The 16228-nt window shown below is 36.5% G+C and overlaps 1 protein-coding gene across 1 annotated transcript; it reads left to right on the top strand.

Annotated features, from left to right (window-relative positions):
- The first annotated feature begins 5023 nt into the window (after positions 1 to 5023).
- Positions 5024 to 15510, top strand: snx24 (sorting nexin 24). Its single transcript, XM_007228804.4, has 7 exons — positions 5024 to 5308; positions 5596 to 5679; positions 7783 to 7887; positions 9516 to 9610; positions 9758 to 9787; positions 12716 to 12780; positions 13308 to 15510. Exons 1-7 carry the CDS (start codon positions 5240 to 5242, stop codon positions 13376 to 13378), a joined length of 519 nt encoding a protein of 172 aa, XP_007228866.2. The 5' UTR covers positions 5024 to 5239; the 3' UTR covers positions 13379 to 15510.
- The last annotated feature ends 718 nt before the right edge of the window (positions 15511 to 16228 follow it).

The following is a 16228-nucleotide window of genomic DNA, read 5'->3' as shown; positions in this document are numbered from 1 at the left end:
ACCCTGCAATAGACTGGCGCGCTCAATACCCACATTCTCAGTATTTGCCCACAGGAGAATTTTAATGTAAAATGGACTTGGGATGTAGTAAAATATCCCACTTCCGTTCACCCCCAGTATTCCCAAATACAATTTAGCAGCTTTTAGCAGATGCTAAATGAACAAGCTATTTCATGCTTAACTGCAACAGAAGCACAAAACTCATTATTTGAAAGTACTCACATCTCCCTCATTGTCAGGAATACCCAGGCAGGGTGACGAGGAAAGCGGACACAAGTGCAGGTAGGGTGAAATCAATAAATAATAATTTAATAAATAAATAACAAGTAACAAAGAAACAAGAAACAAGTAAACACTTAAATACGGAACAGGGAGATATATACAAGGAACAAGGGAGTGAACCAAATAAATGACACTAGATAAACAAATAACCAATAACCAAAACAAACCAGTAAGACTAGAGAACATAAACTAAGCAAAACAAGAAGTACTAATGATAAACAAACAGGGAGTAAATAAACAAAGAAACAAACGAGGTAAGAACACAAAGAAACTAGAAACTACCAAGAATAATCAAGAAGATAAACAAAACTAAACAGGGCAGGGATATATATTTACAAGGGAAAACAAACAAGAAGCTAATACTAGACAGGGAAAAACTAGGCTGGACAATAATAAATAAACTAAGCAGAAAGGAACTAAACACTAAGCAGGGAACTGGGGAAACGAGGAAGAAACAAGAAACTAGAAAACTAAACAAGAAATAAACACGGAGCAAGAACTAGGGCTATGAAACGCAGAGAAACACAGAGAGACAAAACAACAGGGGAAGGTGCAAAGACCGACGGAGACAAAGTGGCAGAGGAGGGCTATTTAAAGAAACAGGAAACACACTATAATTGGAAACACCTGGGGAAGGGGCGGAGCTACAAATGAGACAAGTGGTGGAAAGGTACTGAGGGAGACACAGGGGAGCATAGGTCACGTGGGGAAGACACACAGAGACACGAGACGAGACCAGGATGTGACACTCATCTGCTGACTAGAATATCTTATTATTGTAGAATACTAAATCATTATTTTTAGATACTATCTCATTGTTTGATAAGTCACTGATGTGTTATCTTACTGTTTTGAGGGAATAAGTTATACTAATCATTATTTTAAGATAAGACATTGTTTTAGATGCTAAGTCATTTATTTTCAAACAGTATCCCATTATTCTCAGATGCTATGTAATTATTTGAAGATAATTTTTGCTGACTTAGTATCTTACAGTAACGACTTACTATCTCAATTATAATTTAGTATCTTAAAAGAATTAAATATTGTCTGACAATAATTACTAACTACCTCACGATATCGACTCAGTATCTTAACAATGATATAGTATCACAATGTACATTATAGAAATATTACATTTATAATAATAATAATAACAATAATATATATATATATATTTATATTTTTATACAATAATGAAATATTATATAATATTTATATATTCTATATTATATATAATATTTTTTTATTATTGTTATTATATATTTTTTAACAACTGAAGCTTGAGAGAAATTTAGTTATTTTTTCAAATAAAGGCCAGAATTTAATTAAACTCATTTATGTATAGGAGAGAACACTGATCGGCTCAAAGAGTCGGTTTAGTTCAGTGGCTCAGCTGAATCGGTTAAATCAACTGAATCGGTTGAATCAGCTGAATCGGTTGAGACAATTTAATTGGTTGAGTCATCTGAATCGGTTGAGTCATTTGGATCGGTTGAGACAGTTGAATCGGTTAAGACGGTTGAATCTACGGTGGCCGAGAAAGCCAGCGCAGTGCAAATTGAAAAGCGCTGCAAAAGCACAAAACACATCCATCAAAATTACAACACAGGCGCAGCAAATAGAAAAACGCGCTGCAAAAAGAAAAACGCGCTGCAAATAGAAAAACGCGCTGCAAATAGAAAAACGCGCTGCAAATAGAAAAACGCGCTGCAAATAGAACCACAACACAACGGAAGTGAGTCAGAACACAACGGAATTTTCCCGGGGGACCTTAAAAGATGCTGTACCAGCTGTATACAAAGGACAATAAGTGGCAAACAAGCTTCTGAAAAGTTATGTTTATTACCTGTGATTACCACGGTTGTGTGCATATTATTAAAAGTTCTGCTTCACAAAACGCCTTGTTTGACACTTATTGTCCTTTGTACACATAGTGAAGTCTGAGACGTTACTGAAGACGCAGCTTAGCTGGTACAGTATCTTTTAAGGTCCCCCGGGAAAATTCCGTTGTGTTGTGACTCACTTCCGTTGTGTTGTGGTTCTATTTGCAGCGCGTTTTTCTATTTGCAGCGCGTTTTTCTAGTTGCAGCGCGTTTTTCTATTTGCTGCGCCTGTGTTGTAATTTTGATGGATGTGTTTTGTGCTTTTGCAGCGCTTTTCAATTTGCACTGCGTTGAGCTTTCTCGGCCACCGTATGAATCCATTGACAGTATACAGTTGTGGTCAAAAGTTTACATACACTTGTAAAAAAACATAATGTTATGGCTGTCTTGAGTTTTCAATAAGTTCTACAACTCTTATTTTTCTGTAATAGAGTGATCGGAACACATACATGTTTGTCACAAAAAACAGTCATAAAATTTGGTTCTTTCATAAATTTATTATGGGTCTGCTGAAAATGTCACCAAATCTGCTGGGTCAAAAATATACATACAGCAACAAAATTTGTCAATTTTGGTGATGTAGCGAGTTGTGTCAATCAAATTAGCTTCATGTCATGGCCTCTTCACTTCTTGTAAGTGATTCTGATTGACTACAGCTGTTGACTTCTCATGAGCCCATTTAAATAGGGCTCATTTGACCCAGTGATTAGACTCAGCTACAAAAGCTACAATGGGAAAGTCAAAGGAACTCAGTGTGGATCTGAAAAAGCGAATTATTGACTTGAACAAGTCAGGGAAGTCACTTGGAGCCATTTCAAAGCAGCTACAGGTCCCAAGAGCAACTGTGCAGACAATTATACGCAAGTATAAAGTGCATGGAACAGTTGTGTCACTGCCACGATCAGGAAGAAAACGCAAGCTATCACATGCTGCCGAGAGGAGATTGGTCAGGATGGTCAAGAGTCAACCAAGAATCACCAAGAAGCAGGTCTGCAAGGATTTGGAAGCTGATGGAACACAGGTGTCAGTCTCCACAGTCAAGCGTGTTTTACATCGCCATGGACTGAGAGGCTGCCGTGCAAGAAAGAAGCCCTTGCTCCAGAAAAGGCACCTTAAGACTCGGCTGAAGTTTGCTGCTGATCACATGGACAAAGATAAAACCTTCTGGAGGAAAGTTCTCTGGTCAGACGAAACAAAAATTGAGCTGTTTGGCCACAACACCCAGCAATATGTTTGGAGGAGAAAAGGTGAGGCCTTTAATCCCAGGAACACCATGCCTACTGTCAAGCATGGTGGTGGTAGTATTATGCTCTGGGGATGTTTTGCTGCCAGTAGAACTGGTTCTTTGCAGAAAGTAAATGGGATAATGAAGAAGGAGGATTACCTCCAAATTCTGCAGGAAAACTTAAAACCATCAGCCCGAAGGTTGGGTCTTGGGCGCAGTTGGGTGTTCCAACAAGACAATGACCCAAAACACACATCAAAAGTGGTAAAGGAATGGCTAAACCAGGCTAGAATTAAGGTTTTAGAATGGCCTTCCCAAAGTCCTGACTTAAACCCCATTGAGAACATGTGGACAGTGCTAAAGAAACGGGTTCATGCAAGAAAACCATCACATTTAGCTGAACTGCACCAATTCTGTCAAGAAGAGTGGTCAAACATTCGACCTGAAGCTTGCCAGGAGCTTGTGGATGGCTACCAAAAGCGCCTAGTTGCCGTGAAAATGGCCAAGGGACATGTAACCAAATACTAATGTTGCTGTATGTATATTTTTGACCCAGCAGATTTGGTGACATTTTCAGCAGACCCATAATAAATTTATGAAAGAACCAAATTTTATGACTGTTTTTTGTGACAAACATGTATGTGTTCCGATCACTCTATCACAGAAAAATAAGAGTTGTAGAACTTATTGAAAACTCAAGACAGCCATAACATTATGTTTTTTTACAAGTGTATGTAAACTTTTGACCACAACTGTATATTAACTGGACCAAGCCATCCCGCTGATTTCAACGGAGCCAGGTGAGGCCAATCGTGTCACTTCCTGATCGGCTTCTTGTGGGGCGTTAACCGGGAAAGTGAGAGATTGCGCAGGCGCCAGCATGACGCGAATCTTCCGCGTGCCGTGCAAACAGCTGTACTGTTTATAGGAGATGCACAGAACTATTCACTCCACAGTGAGAAAAGCTCAATTCCGTCCCAGAATGAGGCTTTTATTCAATAAACAGCAGATAAAAACTAGAATTACTGATATCCAATATTAGTCCACGGATTAACTGAAGAATATTCATAGTTTGTCTATATAACAAGCATTTAGTAACTCAGTAATAAGAATAATAAATGTGTAATATAAATTACAGTTATATCTATACATTATAATTCTCATAGTCTATCTTATTTCTATTTACTACTATCTTACTATCTACAATGTATTATAACTGTTAGTAGTAGTATTATATTTGCATAATAAGAGGTTACTTTGACCCTGCTCTAATTCAATCAGCTCTGTACTTTTAAATTAGAGGAGCAACTTCTCCAAACATTACAGCACGGTATTTTGGGTCGCTGTCTTTTTACGTCATCGTTAGCATAGTTGTATAAAAATGTTATTTTCTAAAGCCATGAACAGATTATTAATCTTATGGATCAAATTGCAGAAAATCCGTTCTTTGTAGAAAAGAACACGGGTCGTGTCATAATCGAAAACGGCTTGGAAATACATTTATTATTGGTTCAAAGACACCCCGAAATGAATGGAAGTGAATGGATAGCTTTGCTCTAATGGTCCTCTCATTCCTCAGCAGCACACTTCCTGTGGCACGTTTTGGAAGGGAAAAGCTGGGGGCCTGGTTGAATCAGATGACTCGGTCTCCGGAGCGGTAGGTGTCAGTGTGGCGGAGCGGCGGATTCAGAGCCGCAGGAACTGAGCGAGTCCTGCTGAACTCTCAGCTGTTTGGCAGCGGGCTGGAGTTTACGGGCTGGCACAGAGCTGGCACAGGGCTGGCACAGGGCTGGCACCGAGCCGGCAGGACCAACGATTCAGGAATCATCTCCTCCGAGCTTCAGAGATGCACCAGATCTCCGTGTCCATCCCGTCGTTCCGCTCGGAGGACACCGCGGCGGAGCGCGGCTACACGGTGAGGGTCTGCCCGGCTCCAGCGCTTAGCCTGCGGCTGCGCTCAGCGCTCAGCTCCCCTACACCCAGCCGGGGGATATAATCACTATAATTACACTGGTTTTATATCTTAATCAGCAGTGTGAGGCTTTAAACCAGAGATTACTTCTCTATACACACACCTCCGATATAAATAATGAATTTAAACGTATTTATTATGTAATACTGTGTTTATTTTGGATGATTGGGAGTGTGGTTTGGTCTGCAGTATTTTATAATGTTTATTTGTGTGTAATTCTGTGTTATCAGGTGTTTAAGATTGAGGTTCTGATGAGTGGCAGGCAGCACATGGTGGAGAAGCGCTACAGTGAATTTCATGCTCTGCATAAAATGGTGAGTTTGGCGGTTAAATTGTGGTTAAACTGTGGGTTATACTGGGGCTAGAATGTGGTTACATTGTGGTTGAACTGGGGGTTAAATGTCTTATCTCTCTCTCTGCAGGCTCTGCAGTACTGCTGCCTTATCACTAATACACTAATACAGCTCTAAACTATCACAACATAAACATGAAACAATGAACTACACTGGAACCACACATTAACTCATTATTCTGAAAAAATAAGTCAATATGTTGAGGTACTATCATTAGTTTGAGACATTTAGTCAATATTCTGAGATGCTAAGTCAGTTTGTTGGAGTACTAATCATTATTTTGAGATAAATCAATATGTTGAGGTACTATTGGTTATTTTAAGATACTGAATCAATATGTTGAGGTACTAGTGGTTATTTTGAGATACTAAGTCAATATGTTGAGGTACTAGTGGTTATTTTGAGACACTAAGTCAATATGTTGAGGTACTAGTGGTTATTTTAAGATACTAAGTCAATATGTTGAGGTACTAGTGGTTATTTTGAGATATTAAATCAATATATTGAGGTACTAGCGGTTATTTTGAGATATTAAGTCAATATGTTGAGGTACTAGTGGTTATTTTAAGATACTAAGTCAATATGTTGAGGTACTATTGGTTATTTTGAGATACTAAGTCAATATGTTGAGGTACTAGTGGTTATTTTGAGATATTAAATCAATATGTTGAGGTTCTAGTGGTTATTTTGAGATATTAAATCAATATGTTGAGGTACTAGTGGTTATTTTGAGTTATTAAGTCAATATGTTGAGGTACTATTGGTTATTTTAAGATACTAAGTCAATATGTTGAGGTACTATTGGTTATTTTGAGATACTAAGTCAATATGTTGAGGTACTAGTGGTTATTTTGAGATATTAAATCAATATGTTGAGGTTCTAGTGGTTATTTTGAGATATTAAATCAATATGTTGAGGTACTAGTGGTTATTTTGAGTTATTAAGTCAATATGTTGAGGTACTATTGGTTATTTTGAGATACTAAGTCAATATGTTGAGGTACTAGTGGTTATTTTGAGATATTAAATCAATATGTTGAGGTTCTAGTGGTTATTTTGAGATATTAAATCAATATGTTAAGGTACTAGTGGTTATTTTAAGATACTAAGTCAATATGTTGAGGTACTATTGGTTATTTTAAGATACTAAGTCAATATGTTGAGGTACTATTGGTTATTTTAAGATACTACGTCAATATGTTGAGGTACTATTGGTTATTTTAAGATACTAAGTCAATATGTTAAGGTACTAGTGGTTATTTTAAGATACTAAGTCAATATGTTGAGGTACTATTGGTTATTTTAAGATACTAAGTCAATATGTTAAGGTACTAGTGGTTATTTTAAGATACTAAGTCAATATGTTGAGGTACTATTGGTTATTTTAAGATACTAAGTCAATATGTTGAGGTACTATTGGTTATTTTAAGATACTAAGTCAATATGTTGAGGTACTAGTGGTTATTTTAAGATACTAAGTCAATATGTTGAGGTACTAGTGGTTATTTTAAGATACTAAGTCAATATGTTGAGGTACTATTGGTTATTTTAAGATACTAAGTCAATATGTTGAGGTACTATTGGTTATTTTAAGATACTAAGTCAATATGTTGAGGTACTAGTGGTTATTTTAAGATACTAAGTCAATATGTTGAGGTACTAGTGGTTATTTTAAGATACTAAGTCAATATGTTGAGGTACTGTCTTTTTTTGAGATGATATCTCATTATATCTGAAGTTTTTTGCTGACTTAGTATCTCAGAATATTAACCTAGTAACTCATAATAATGAGATGACATCTCAAAATAATGACTTAGTTTCTCACTAATGTATTAGAGAATAGGGAGACAAACTGAACTAAAATGAAACACAAAATGTACCACTTTCAAACTAACTAACAACATTTTTGTAAAGCCCATATAAAGTTGTGTGTATTAAACTTCAGAGGATTGAATTGTAGTTTTGTAGTTTCTGTGTGTTCATTTTAATGGTGATTGGCCATTGGCACCAGTTTAGTTCAGGAAACCTAGATGAATAAACCTTGTTTATTTTGTTTCCCTGCAGCTTAAGAAGATCATCAAACCTCCTGAGATTCCATCAAAACACGTGAGGAACTGGGTCCCAAAAGTTCTGGAGCAGAGGAGGCATGGCCTAGAGCTTTACCTACAGGTACGGCCTCCATACGTATGAAAAATATGTGACGAAATGTGATGATTTCAATTATTGTTGGATTTTTAATGTCACGGTTAAATTACATTTTTTAGGCCTGGGGTTCTCAAATATCAGTTCTCCAAATACCAGGCTCATTTATATTAGGGGAGGGACAAAATATCAAATATCAGTATTTTATCCTCTTCATTAACACAGATGTCATAAAGTGTCGTAGAGAATTGTCTTATGATATGTCGAATAGAATCACAGTATTGGGATATAACCATTATCATGGGAAACATAGCATGATAATACTGTATCGTGAGACACATACCGGTAATCACTAGTAGGGGGATGTCATATTGTATAATATGCACTAATATTGCCAAAAAAAAGCCTGATATATTGTGATATTATTTTGACACTAAATTGCTCACCTCTGTCGTCTATGATATAATTATTAATTATATCAATATTATTATATGAACATATTGCCCACCCATATCACCAGTGATATCGTTATTGCAAAAATGCTAAAAAAAAAATTGCTAAAATATTGTGATATTATTTTAGGAACATATCGCTTACTCCCATCGGCAATAATATCGATAACGCAAAAATACCCTGAAATATTGTGATATTATTTTAGGGCCATATCGCCCACCCATATTGCCAAATATATAGGTATTGCAAATATACCCTAAATTATTGTGATATTATTTTAAGCCCAAATCGCCCATCCATTTCACCAGTGATATTGTTATTGCAAAAATGCCCTGAAATATCGTAATATTATTTTAGGACCAGATTGCTCCCCCTATTGCTAATAATATTATTATTTCAAATATACCCTAAAATATCACAATATTATTTTAGGACCAAATCGCCCAGCCATATCACCAGTGATATCATTATTGCAAAAATGCACTGAAATATTGTGATATTATGTTAGGACCATATCACTCACCCACACAACCAATAATATTTATATCGCAAATATACTCCAAAATATCACAATATTATTTTTGAGCCATATCGCCCACCCATATTACCAGTTATAGTGGTATCACAAAACTACCCTAAACTATCATGATATTACTTTAGGAACATATCACCCACCCATATTACCATTAACATCGGTATCACAAATATGCCTAAATTATCACAATAATATTTTAGGATCAAATCGCCCACCCATATCACCAGTGATATCATTATTGCATATCTTAATATTATTTTAGAATCATATTGCTCTCCCCTATTGCTAATAATATTGTTATTTAGAAAATACCCTGAAATATTCTGATATTATGTTAGGAACATATTGCCCACCTTTGTCGTCAATGAGATTTTTGGAAAAATGCCCTAAAAAAATGTGATATTATTTTGGGACGATTTCTTAGGCCTACTGCAGTTCCAAGATCAGCTCCTCCTTGCCTATAAAACGACAGTCATTATCCTTTAAAACGGTTAAAGCTGGTGCTAAATTATCACCTGCTCTGAAAGATCTCGTACACATTACCCTCGTTTATTATCTCCAGCCTCCAGTCCCGTCCCTCTGCCTGCATTATCACTGTAACTCACACACTATAAACTGATCCTCTGCTCCCGGATGACCTTTCAGCTCTGTGTTGTTTTTTCTGTAGACTATAATCATGGAAAACGAGATCCTTCCAAAAATATTCCTGGATTTCCTCAACATCCGCCACTTCCCATCGCTGCCAAAGACGGAGAGCTGCGGGTAAGAGCTGCTGCTACTGCTGCTGTGTGTAATTTAGGATTTAAGGAAGGACCATATAGAAGACTGACCGCTGCTCTGTCCTGAATTTGAGTTCAGTGTTTGAGTCTTTATCTGATGCTGAATGTGCTATTATTATTTTGCTTTCAGATCGTTCGAGACTGAATCAGAGGAATCAAGGTACGTCCTCTGTAGGGGTGGGCGATATCTCAATATTCCTGTGATACTTTTGAGATGATATTGTTTGCGATATTACAAAACCTTTTTTCCCCAAGAATAGAATTATAGTTTTTAATCATTTATTACTTAATTGTATATAATAACATAATATAATGTCTAATATAATAAATGTATAAAATGTATACATATATTAAGAAGTATCATGCATGTTTTTTTTTTTCATAAAGAGTAACGTAAAGAGTTTTGTTTGAATTAACAAAAAAACTAATAAAAATAATACAACAAAAATAAACACAAACATACAAACACATAAACTACAAGCAAACATTGAGAAGTAAATACAGTAAATGTTATTGTTTGCAATAATAACGCAGTATCTCTATGGATTTATGTGTTTTTGTTTTTGTTATTTATGTTTTTGATCGTGATGTTATCATACTGTAAAAATAATAGGGAAAATCAGCCATGGCGCAAATGATCAATTGATGAATTCAATTTAAAATATATGTATGTAGCATGTTTTAAAATTGAAATAACTAATAATTTATTATACATTAAATTAAGCCAGTTAGAACTTTAGAAGTTCATGTAGTGTAAAAATCCTTTATATTCAAAACAGCTCATTTAAAAGAGTGTCATAAGTCATTTTGAAGCATTTCTATTAGCTAGTTCATTGTGAAATATCAGATTCACCTTATGGTAAATGTTGATAAATAAAAAATGACAAGCTTTTATTTAAAACTCCTTATTTGCTGATAATTTGTGAACATTTAGTACAGTTAAATGGTAACCATAGGAAATAATATGAAAAATAAACCATCTTTTAAAGTCTGCCCATCATTTATCATACATACAACATGATTTGTTTATATTATAAAAAGAACAATAATCCGATTTTTGTTATGTGAAAAAAGTGAAAAACAGCAAAATATGAGATTGCATGTTTTGGTGACACTCACTTTATATTCTTTCTTTTTTGGAGGAGTTTAAAAATACAGTTTCATAAAAATACCCACTCACCTACAAACTCATATTCACATGTTTAGCAGGCTGAAAAGTCTCCACAAGGGGGTGCTATTTGTGCTTTATTTAGCTTTTGGTGCTTTATGTCAGTGACACTCTGTCTTTGTGCCTTTTATAACATTTCATTTTTTAGTCATTGTAGTCTTTTAAATTATTTTGAATATTGGCTTATATTTACGTTTTATTAGTAATATTAATTGTTTCTGCATATGTTTTATCTTTATTGGCCCTCAGCCCAGAATGACAGGGTTAAATCGTCCCTGAGTAAAGGCCAGAGTATTCTGTATATCAGCAGTGTGTAGGATCTTCTCTGGCCTTCAGCTGGAATGACCTCCGTGAAGCACTCACTGCTTTATCATATTTTCATAATTTAAATTAATTGCTTCCCATACAGAACTCCCTCTGTATCCCTCCCTCCCTCATTCCATCCCAATTCCAAATCTCTGATTTCTCCTCCCACATGTTCCTCACCGCTGTTCACACGCCTCCCAAGGTCACTGGGTTTCTCCTCTCCACACGTTTCCCACTATCGCGCCATAAAGAATTGCAAAAAAACACAAATACTGCATTGTGTGTGAATAGAATTGTATAATAAAGCTTTTATTTTTAAATATTGCTATATATAATATAATAACTCATAAAAGCTAAAAATTAAAGCATTAAAACAGAATTATATAAGAATTAGTATTTTTTTCTCCTGGGCTAGTGTAATTCACTTTTACTCAATAAATACAAATCACTCTTCTTTGAGCGCTCTCTCATGGACACCTGAACACGTGCCTTTTTGGACAAGCTGAGAGATCCAGAAAAGAGTGAAAAAAGGAGTGAGGTTGTAGATTACATATTACAAGACTTTACACTAAAATTACTTTTAATAGGGAAACCATGCAGTTCCACCAAAGATACATAGTGCAGGAGCAGCTTCTGTAATGCTGCTTAAATATATTAAAACAAGTTCTTCATTTGTTTCTTCTTTCTCCTGCACAAAATAAAAACACAAATTTGTGTTGAACCATTAAAAGTAGTCATTTTGAGTGGCATAGATCTCTATTACTATTACTATCACAGCTCTGGAAAAAATTAGGAGAGCATTTCAGTTTCTGAATCAGTTTCTCTGATTTTGCTATTTATAGGTTTATGTTTGAGTAAAATGAACATTGCTGTTTTATTTTATAAACTACAGACAGCATTTCTCCCAAATTTCAAATAAAAATATTATCATTTAGAGCATTTATTTGCAGAAAAGGAGAAATGGCTGAAATAACAAAAAAGATGCAGAGCTTTCAGACCTCAAATAATGCAAAGAAAACAAGTTCATATTCATAAAGTTTTAAGAGTTCAGAAATCAATATTTGGTGGAATAACCCTGGTTTTTAATCACAGTTGTCGTGCATTTTGGCATCATGTTCTCCTCCACCAGTCTTACACACTAACTTTATGCCTTTACTACTGGTGCAAAAATTCAAGCAGTTCAGTTTGGTTTGATGGATTCTTATCATCCATCTTCCTCTTGATTATATTCCAGAGGTTTTCAATTTGATAAAATCAGAGATCAGAGATAGGTGGTCTTTTATTTTTTTTTCCCCAGAGCTGTATGTATACATGCATAGAGTTAGAAAGTGAGATTTTAGTGAACAGGTGTGTGGAAATGACTAAACTGGGCGTTCACTTCCAGAGAGGACACTCCTGTATGATGAAGAACTGCACACTCAGCTCTGTGTCTGTGTCTGTGTCTGTGTCTGTGTCTGTGTGTGTGTGTGTGTGTGTGTGTGTGTGTCACGGGGTTGAAAAAGAGAAGAACCTAATGAGTCACACTGTTCTGTTCTCTTCCTCTCCCTTTCTCTATTTTTCTCTCTCTCTCTGTCTCTGTTTCTCTCTATTTCTCTCTCTCTTTCTCTCTCTCAGTAAACTGACACATCAGCCAGCGCTGCTCTTCCAGAGGGACCCCTATCTGCTTCCTGCCACCAATGGTATATACTTACACATACACTGACTGACTGACATGCCAAAAGTCACAGGACAGCACGACTCAAACGTTCTTTTCACTTATGCTGAATGCAATCAAATTCTTTGGACAGTAGACACAGCTAATGCTTTTATCTATGGCTGTTTATTGTGAAGGAAAAGCAGCAGCTATTGTTCAGCACCTCCAGGAACTCCTTCCTTCAAGATGCTAGAGAAAACTATTCCAGGAGACTCTCTCTCATGAAGACACTGAGATTAAAATATCACCAAGAGTGTGCAGATCTGTCCTCAAAGATAAATGTGATACTTATTTAGAAGAATCTAAAGTGTAATTCAAACATATTCTGGTTTGTTTACAGACTAATTATGCATGTGTTCCTGTATAGCTTTAATAAAGTCTCCAATATTAAATTTACAATGTAAAAAAATCATAAAAAGAAAGAAAACTTTGAAAACTGAATGAGAAAAGGTCAATCTGGTACTTTAAATCAGTATTTTCACACTCATCCACCTGTTTTTCTCTTGTTTTAAGACACATTTTCAAACATGGTCATCGAGGGAGTGATCCACGGAATATTCTACCCGGATCTTCAGCCGAGGTAGACCCAGACTCGCTCCGGCGCCGGGAACAGCGCCCCCTGTTCAACGGACTAAAAGGGATTTATCATTTCTACTACACTTCCTGTTACATATTTTACTAACACTACCTGATCCTGATCACACACTCCACACCTGTTCAGCACATCTGCTTACTTCACTACCAGCTTCTGACAAAGGCCCTCGTCTGAATATTACTAATATTAGCATATCAGCACGTCATCATCATCAGCACAGCATCATCAGCACAGCATCATCAGCACAGCATCATCAGCACAGCATCATCAGCGTGGCCACCTGTGAAGAAAACTGACACCGTGACCTCATCATAAACTGCAGAAGATTGTGCTGTGAAGTTTTCCAGGCTCCGTCCTCCAGATGAAGCATTAAGATCACGTAACTCTAAGGATCTAACTTACAGGGGTTGGACAATGAAACTGAAACATCTGTCATTTTAGCGTGGGAGGTTTCATGGCTAATTTAAAGCAGTCTGGTGGCCAATCTTCATTAATTGCACATTGCACCAGTAAGAGCAGAGTGTGAAGGTTCAATTAGCAGGGTAAGAGCACAGTTCTGCTCAAAATATTGCAATGCACACAACATTATGGGTGACGTAGCAGAGTTCAAAAGAGGACAAATTGTTGGTGCACGTCTTGTTGGCGCATCTGTGACCAAGACAGCAAGTCTTTGTGATGCATCAAGAGCCACTGTATCCAGGGTAATGTCAGCATACCACCAAAAAGGACCAACCACATCCAACAGGATTAACTGTGGACGCTGTAAGAGGAAGCTGTCTGAAAGGGATGTTCGGGTGCTAACCCGGATTGTATCCAAACGACATAAAACAACAGCTGCCCAAATCACGACAGAATTCAATGTGCACCTCAACTCTCCTGTTTCCACCAGAACTGTCCGTCACCACAATAAATTATTGTGGTCTAAAACCAAGTGTTTCAGTTTCATTGTCCGACCCCTGTAGCTTTCATAGCTACCTTGTTTGGTATGGCCGGTTCATCCACAGTGTGAAAACCAATTACAGTAAGTTGAGGCAGGCTATCATCACCCATTAAACAACAACAGAAGAAGAAAAAGTAGAGGTGTTGCGCTGAAATCTGTCTTTCCTTGTCACGCATCAGCAGTATTACAGATTACAACAGATTACAGTGCTGGTGATTCTGTATCTACTGTAACTGTAGATTAATTACAGAGCAGTATGGGTACAACAGATTACGGTGCTGGTGATTCTGTATCTACTGTAACTGTAGATTAATTACAGAGCAGTATGGGTACAACAGATTACAGTGCTGGTGATTCTGTATCTACTGTAACTGTACGCTCTTGCATATCACCAAGAGAAGACAGATTTCAGCACAACACCCCTTTTTTTCCCTCTTTTATTGTTGTTTAAAGGGTAATGATAGCCTGACTCATCTTTCAAAACAAGATAGGTGTAAAAGCGTCCTAATAGCACAGAAACTGAGGGACTTTAGTGTTTTAGTTTAATAATAAGTGAAGTTCTGGCCTTTGCGGTGGGAGGTCTGAGATATTTTGAATGATTGATTGATTGATTGTTTTAATCGATGGCGAGTGTACTGATAAGGAGTGTTCACTGAGCCTTTATCGTAAAATCACTAGCATTAATTTAATAGCAAAGGTTAGTTAAGTATCATTATAACTTACCTCAACTTTATAAACGTAATATAATCATCACCAATCATGATGTTTATGGAAAAAAGGGAAAACTAATCATTTATTAGTGCATTGTGTACAAAAATATGTGTAAATGATTTTCAGTTACTGCTGCTAGAAACTGTGAAAGGGAGACATTTGTCTAAGTGTATATTGTGTAGGGCTGGCCTGAAAAGAGAATTTATGAATTTTATATTCAATATGCAAATGATATTATAATATTAACACTAATAATTAATATTTAAACTTAAATATTTAATTCTGATCAACAGTGCAATCATAATAAATAAGTTTATAAACTAGGGGGCAGCTATGTATTAATAGTTTTTCCAGTGATGGCGCGAATGAACTGAAATCAGCACCAAGCATTTCAACTTATTGTGCAATAAATAAAATAAAATAAATTATTTCTATGATTTAAAATGATAATGATTTATGATGCATTAGACCAGTGTTTCTCAACCAGGGTGCCGCGGCACCCTGGGGTGCCGTCTGGCTTCATCGGGGGTGCCGTCAAAATATTGCGCCTCACGTGCATATTTCCTTTCCAGAGTCAGCTCGTGTCGGGGTGTGTCCCAATTCACAGGCAGCATACTCTGAAGGATGCGACCCACAGAGGCGGTGTATTACTGCGCAGCTGTGACGCCCCAGCCCCCCCCCCCCCCCCCCCCCCCCCCGTTCTCACCTGAATTACTGCGCCAGCACCCCCCCCCCCCCGGTAAACTGGGGTGCCGTGACATCTCGCATATATTTAAAGGGTGTCGTGATAGAAAAAAGGTTGAGAAACGCTGCATTAGACTAAACTAGCTAGGCTTTAATCATTTAGTTGCTGCCATGCAAAAAAAAAAACATGGCAATTTTACAGGTAAACTACAAACATTAATTAACAGAAAAAACACTATTAAATAGTTAAAATAAGTCTCAGCTAATTGATTAAGGACACTAGTTTATACAATATTAAGCATTGATGTTGTAACGTTATGTAAATACTGTTAATTAATTGAAAGAATTGAGACATTATTTTAAAATGTATTAATGCTTAATTTTGTCTAAACTAGTGTCAATTCATTATTACTTGACATTCCGTTGTAAGTACTGTTGATTGACAGAATTTCTGAACTACAAAAGAAATCAGTGTAAAAAGATTGGTCCATTCATTATAAAATT

Source organism: Astyanax mexicanus, chromosome 20 (genome assembly GCF_023375975.1).
Source record: "Astyanax mexicanus isolate ESR-SI-001 chromosome 20, AstMex3_surface, whole genome shotgun sequence".
NCBI lineage: Eukaryota > Metazoa > Chordata > Actinopteri > Characiformes > Acestrorhamphidae > Astyanax > Astyanax mexicanus.
The sequence above is the reverse complement of the archived record's forward strand: the minus strand, read 5'-3'. Positions and strand labels throughout refer to the sequence as shown.

Coding starts and splice junctions, on each gene's coding strand:
- snx24 (XM_007228804.4), top strand. CDS start 5,240: ATGCACCAGATCTCCGTGTCCATCCCGTCGTTCCGCTCGGAGGACACC. Junction 5,309..5,595: donor CGGCGGAGCGCGGCTACACG/GTGAGGGTCTGC, acceptor CTGTGTTATCAG/GTGTTTAAGATTGAGGTTCT. Junction 9,788..12,715: donor ACTGAATCAGAGGAATCAAG/GTACGTCCTCTG, acceptor TCTCTCTCTCAG/TAAACTGACACATCAGCCAG.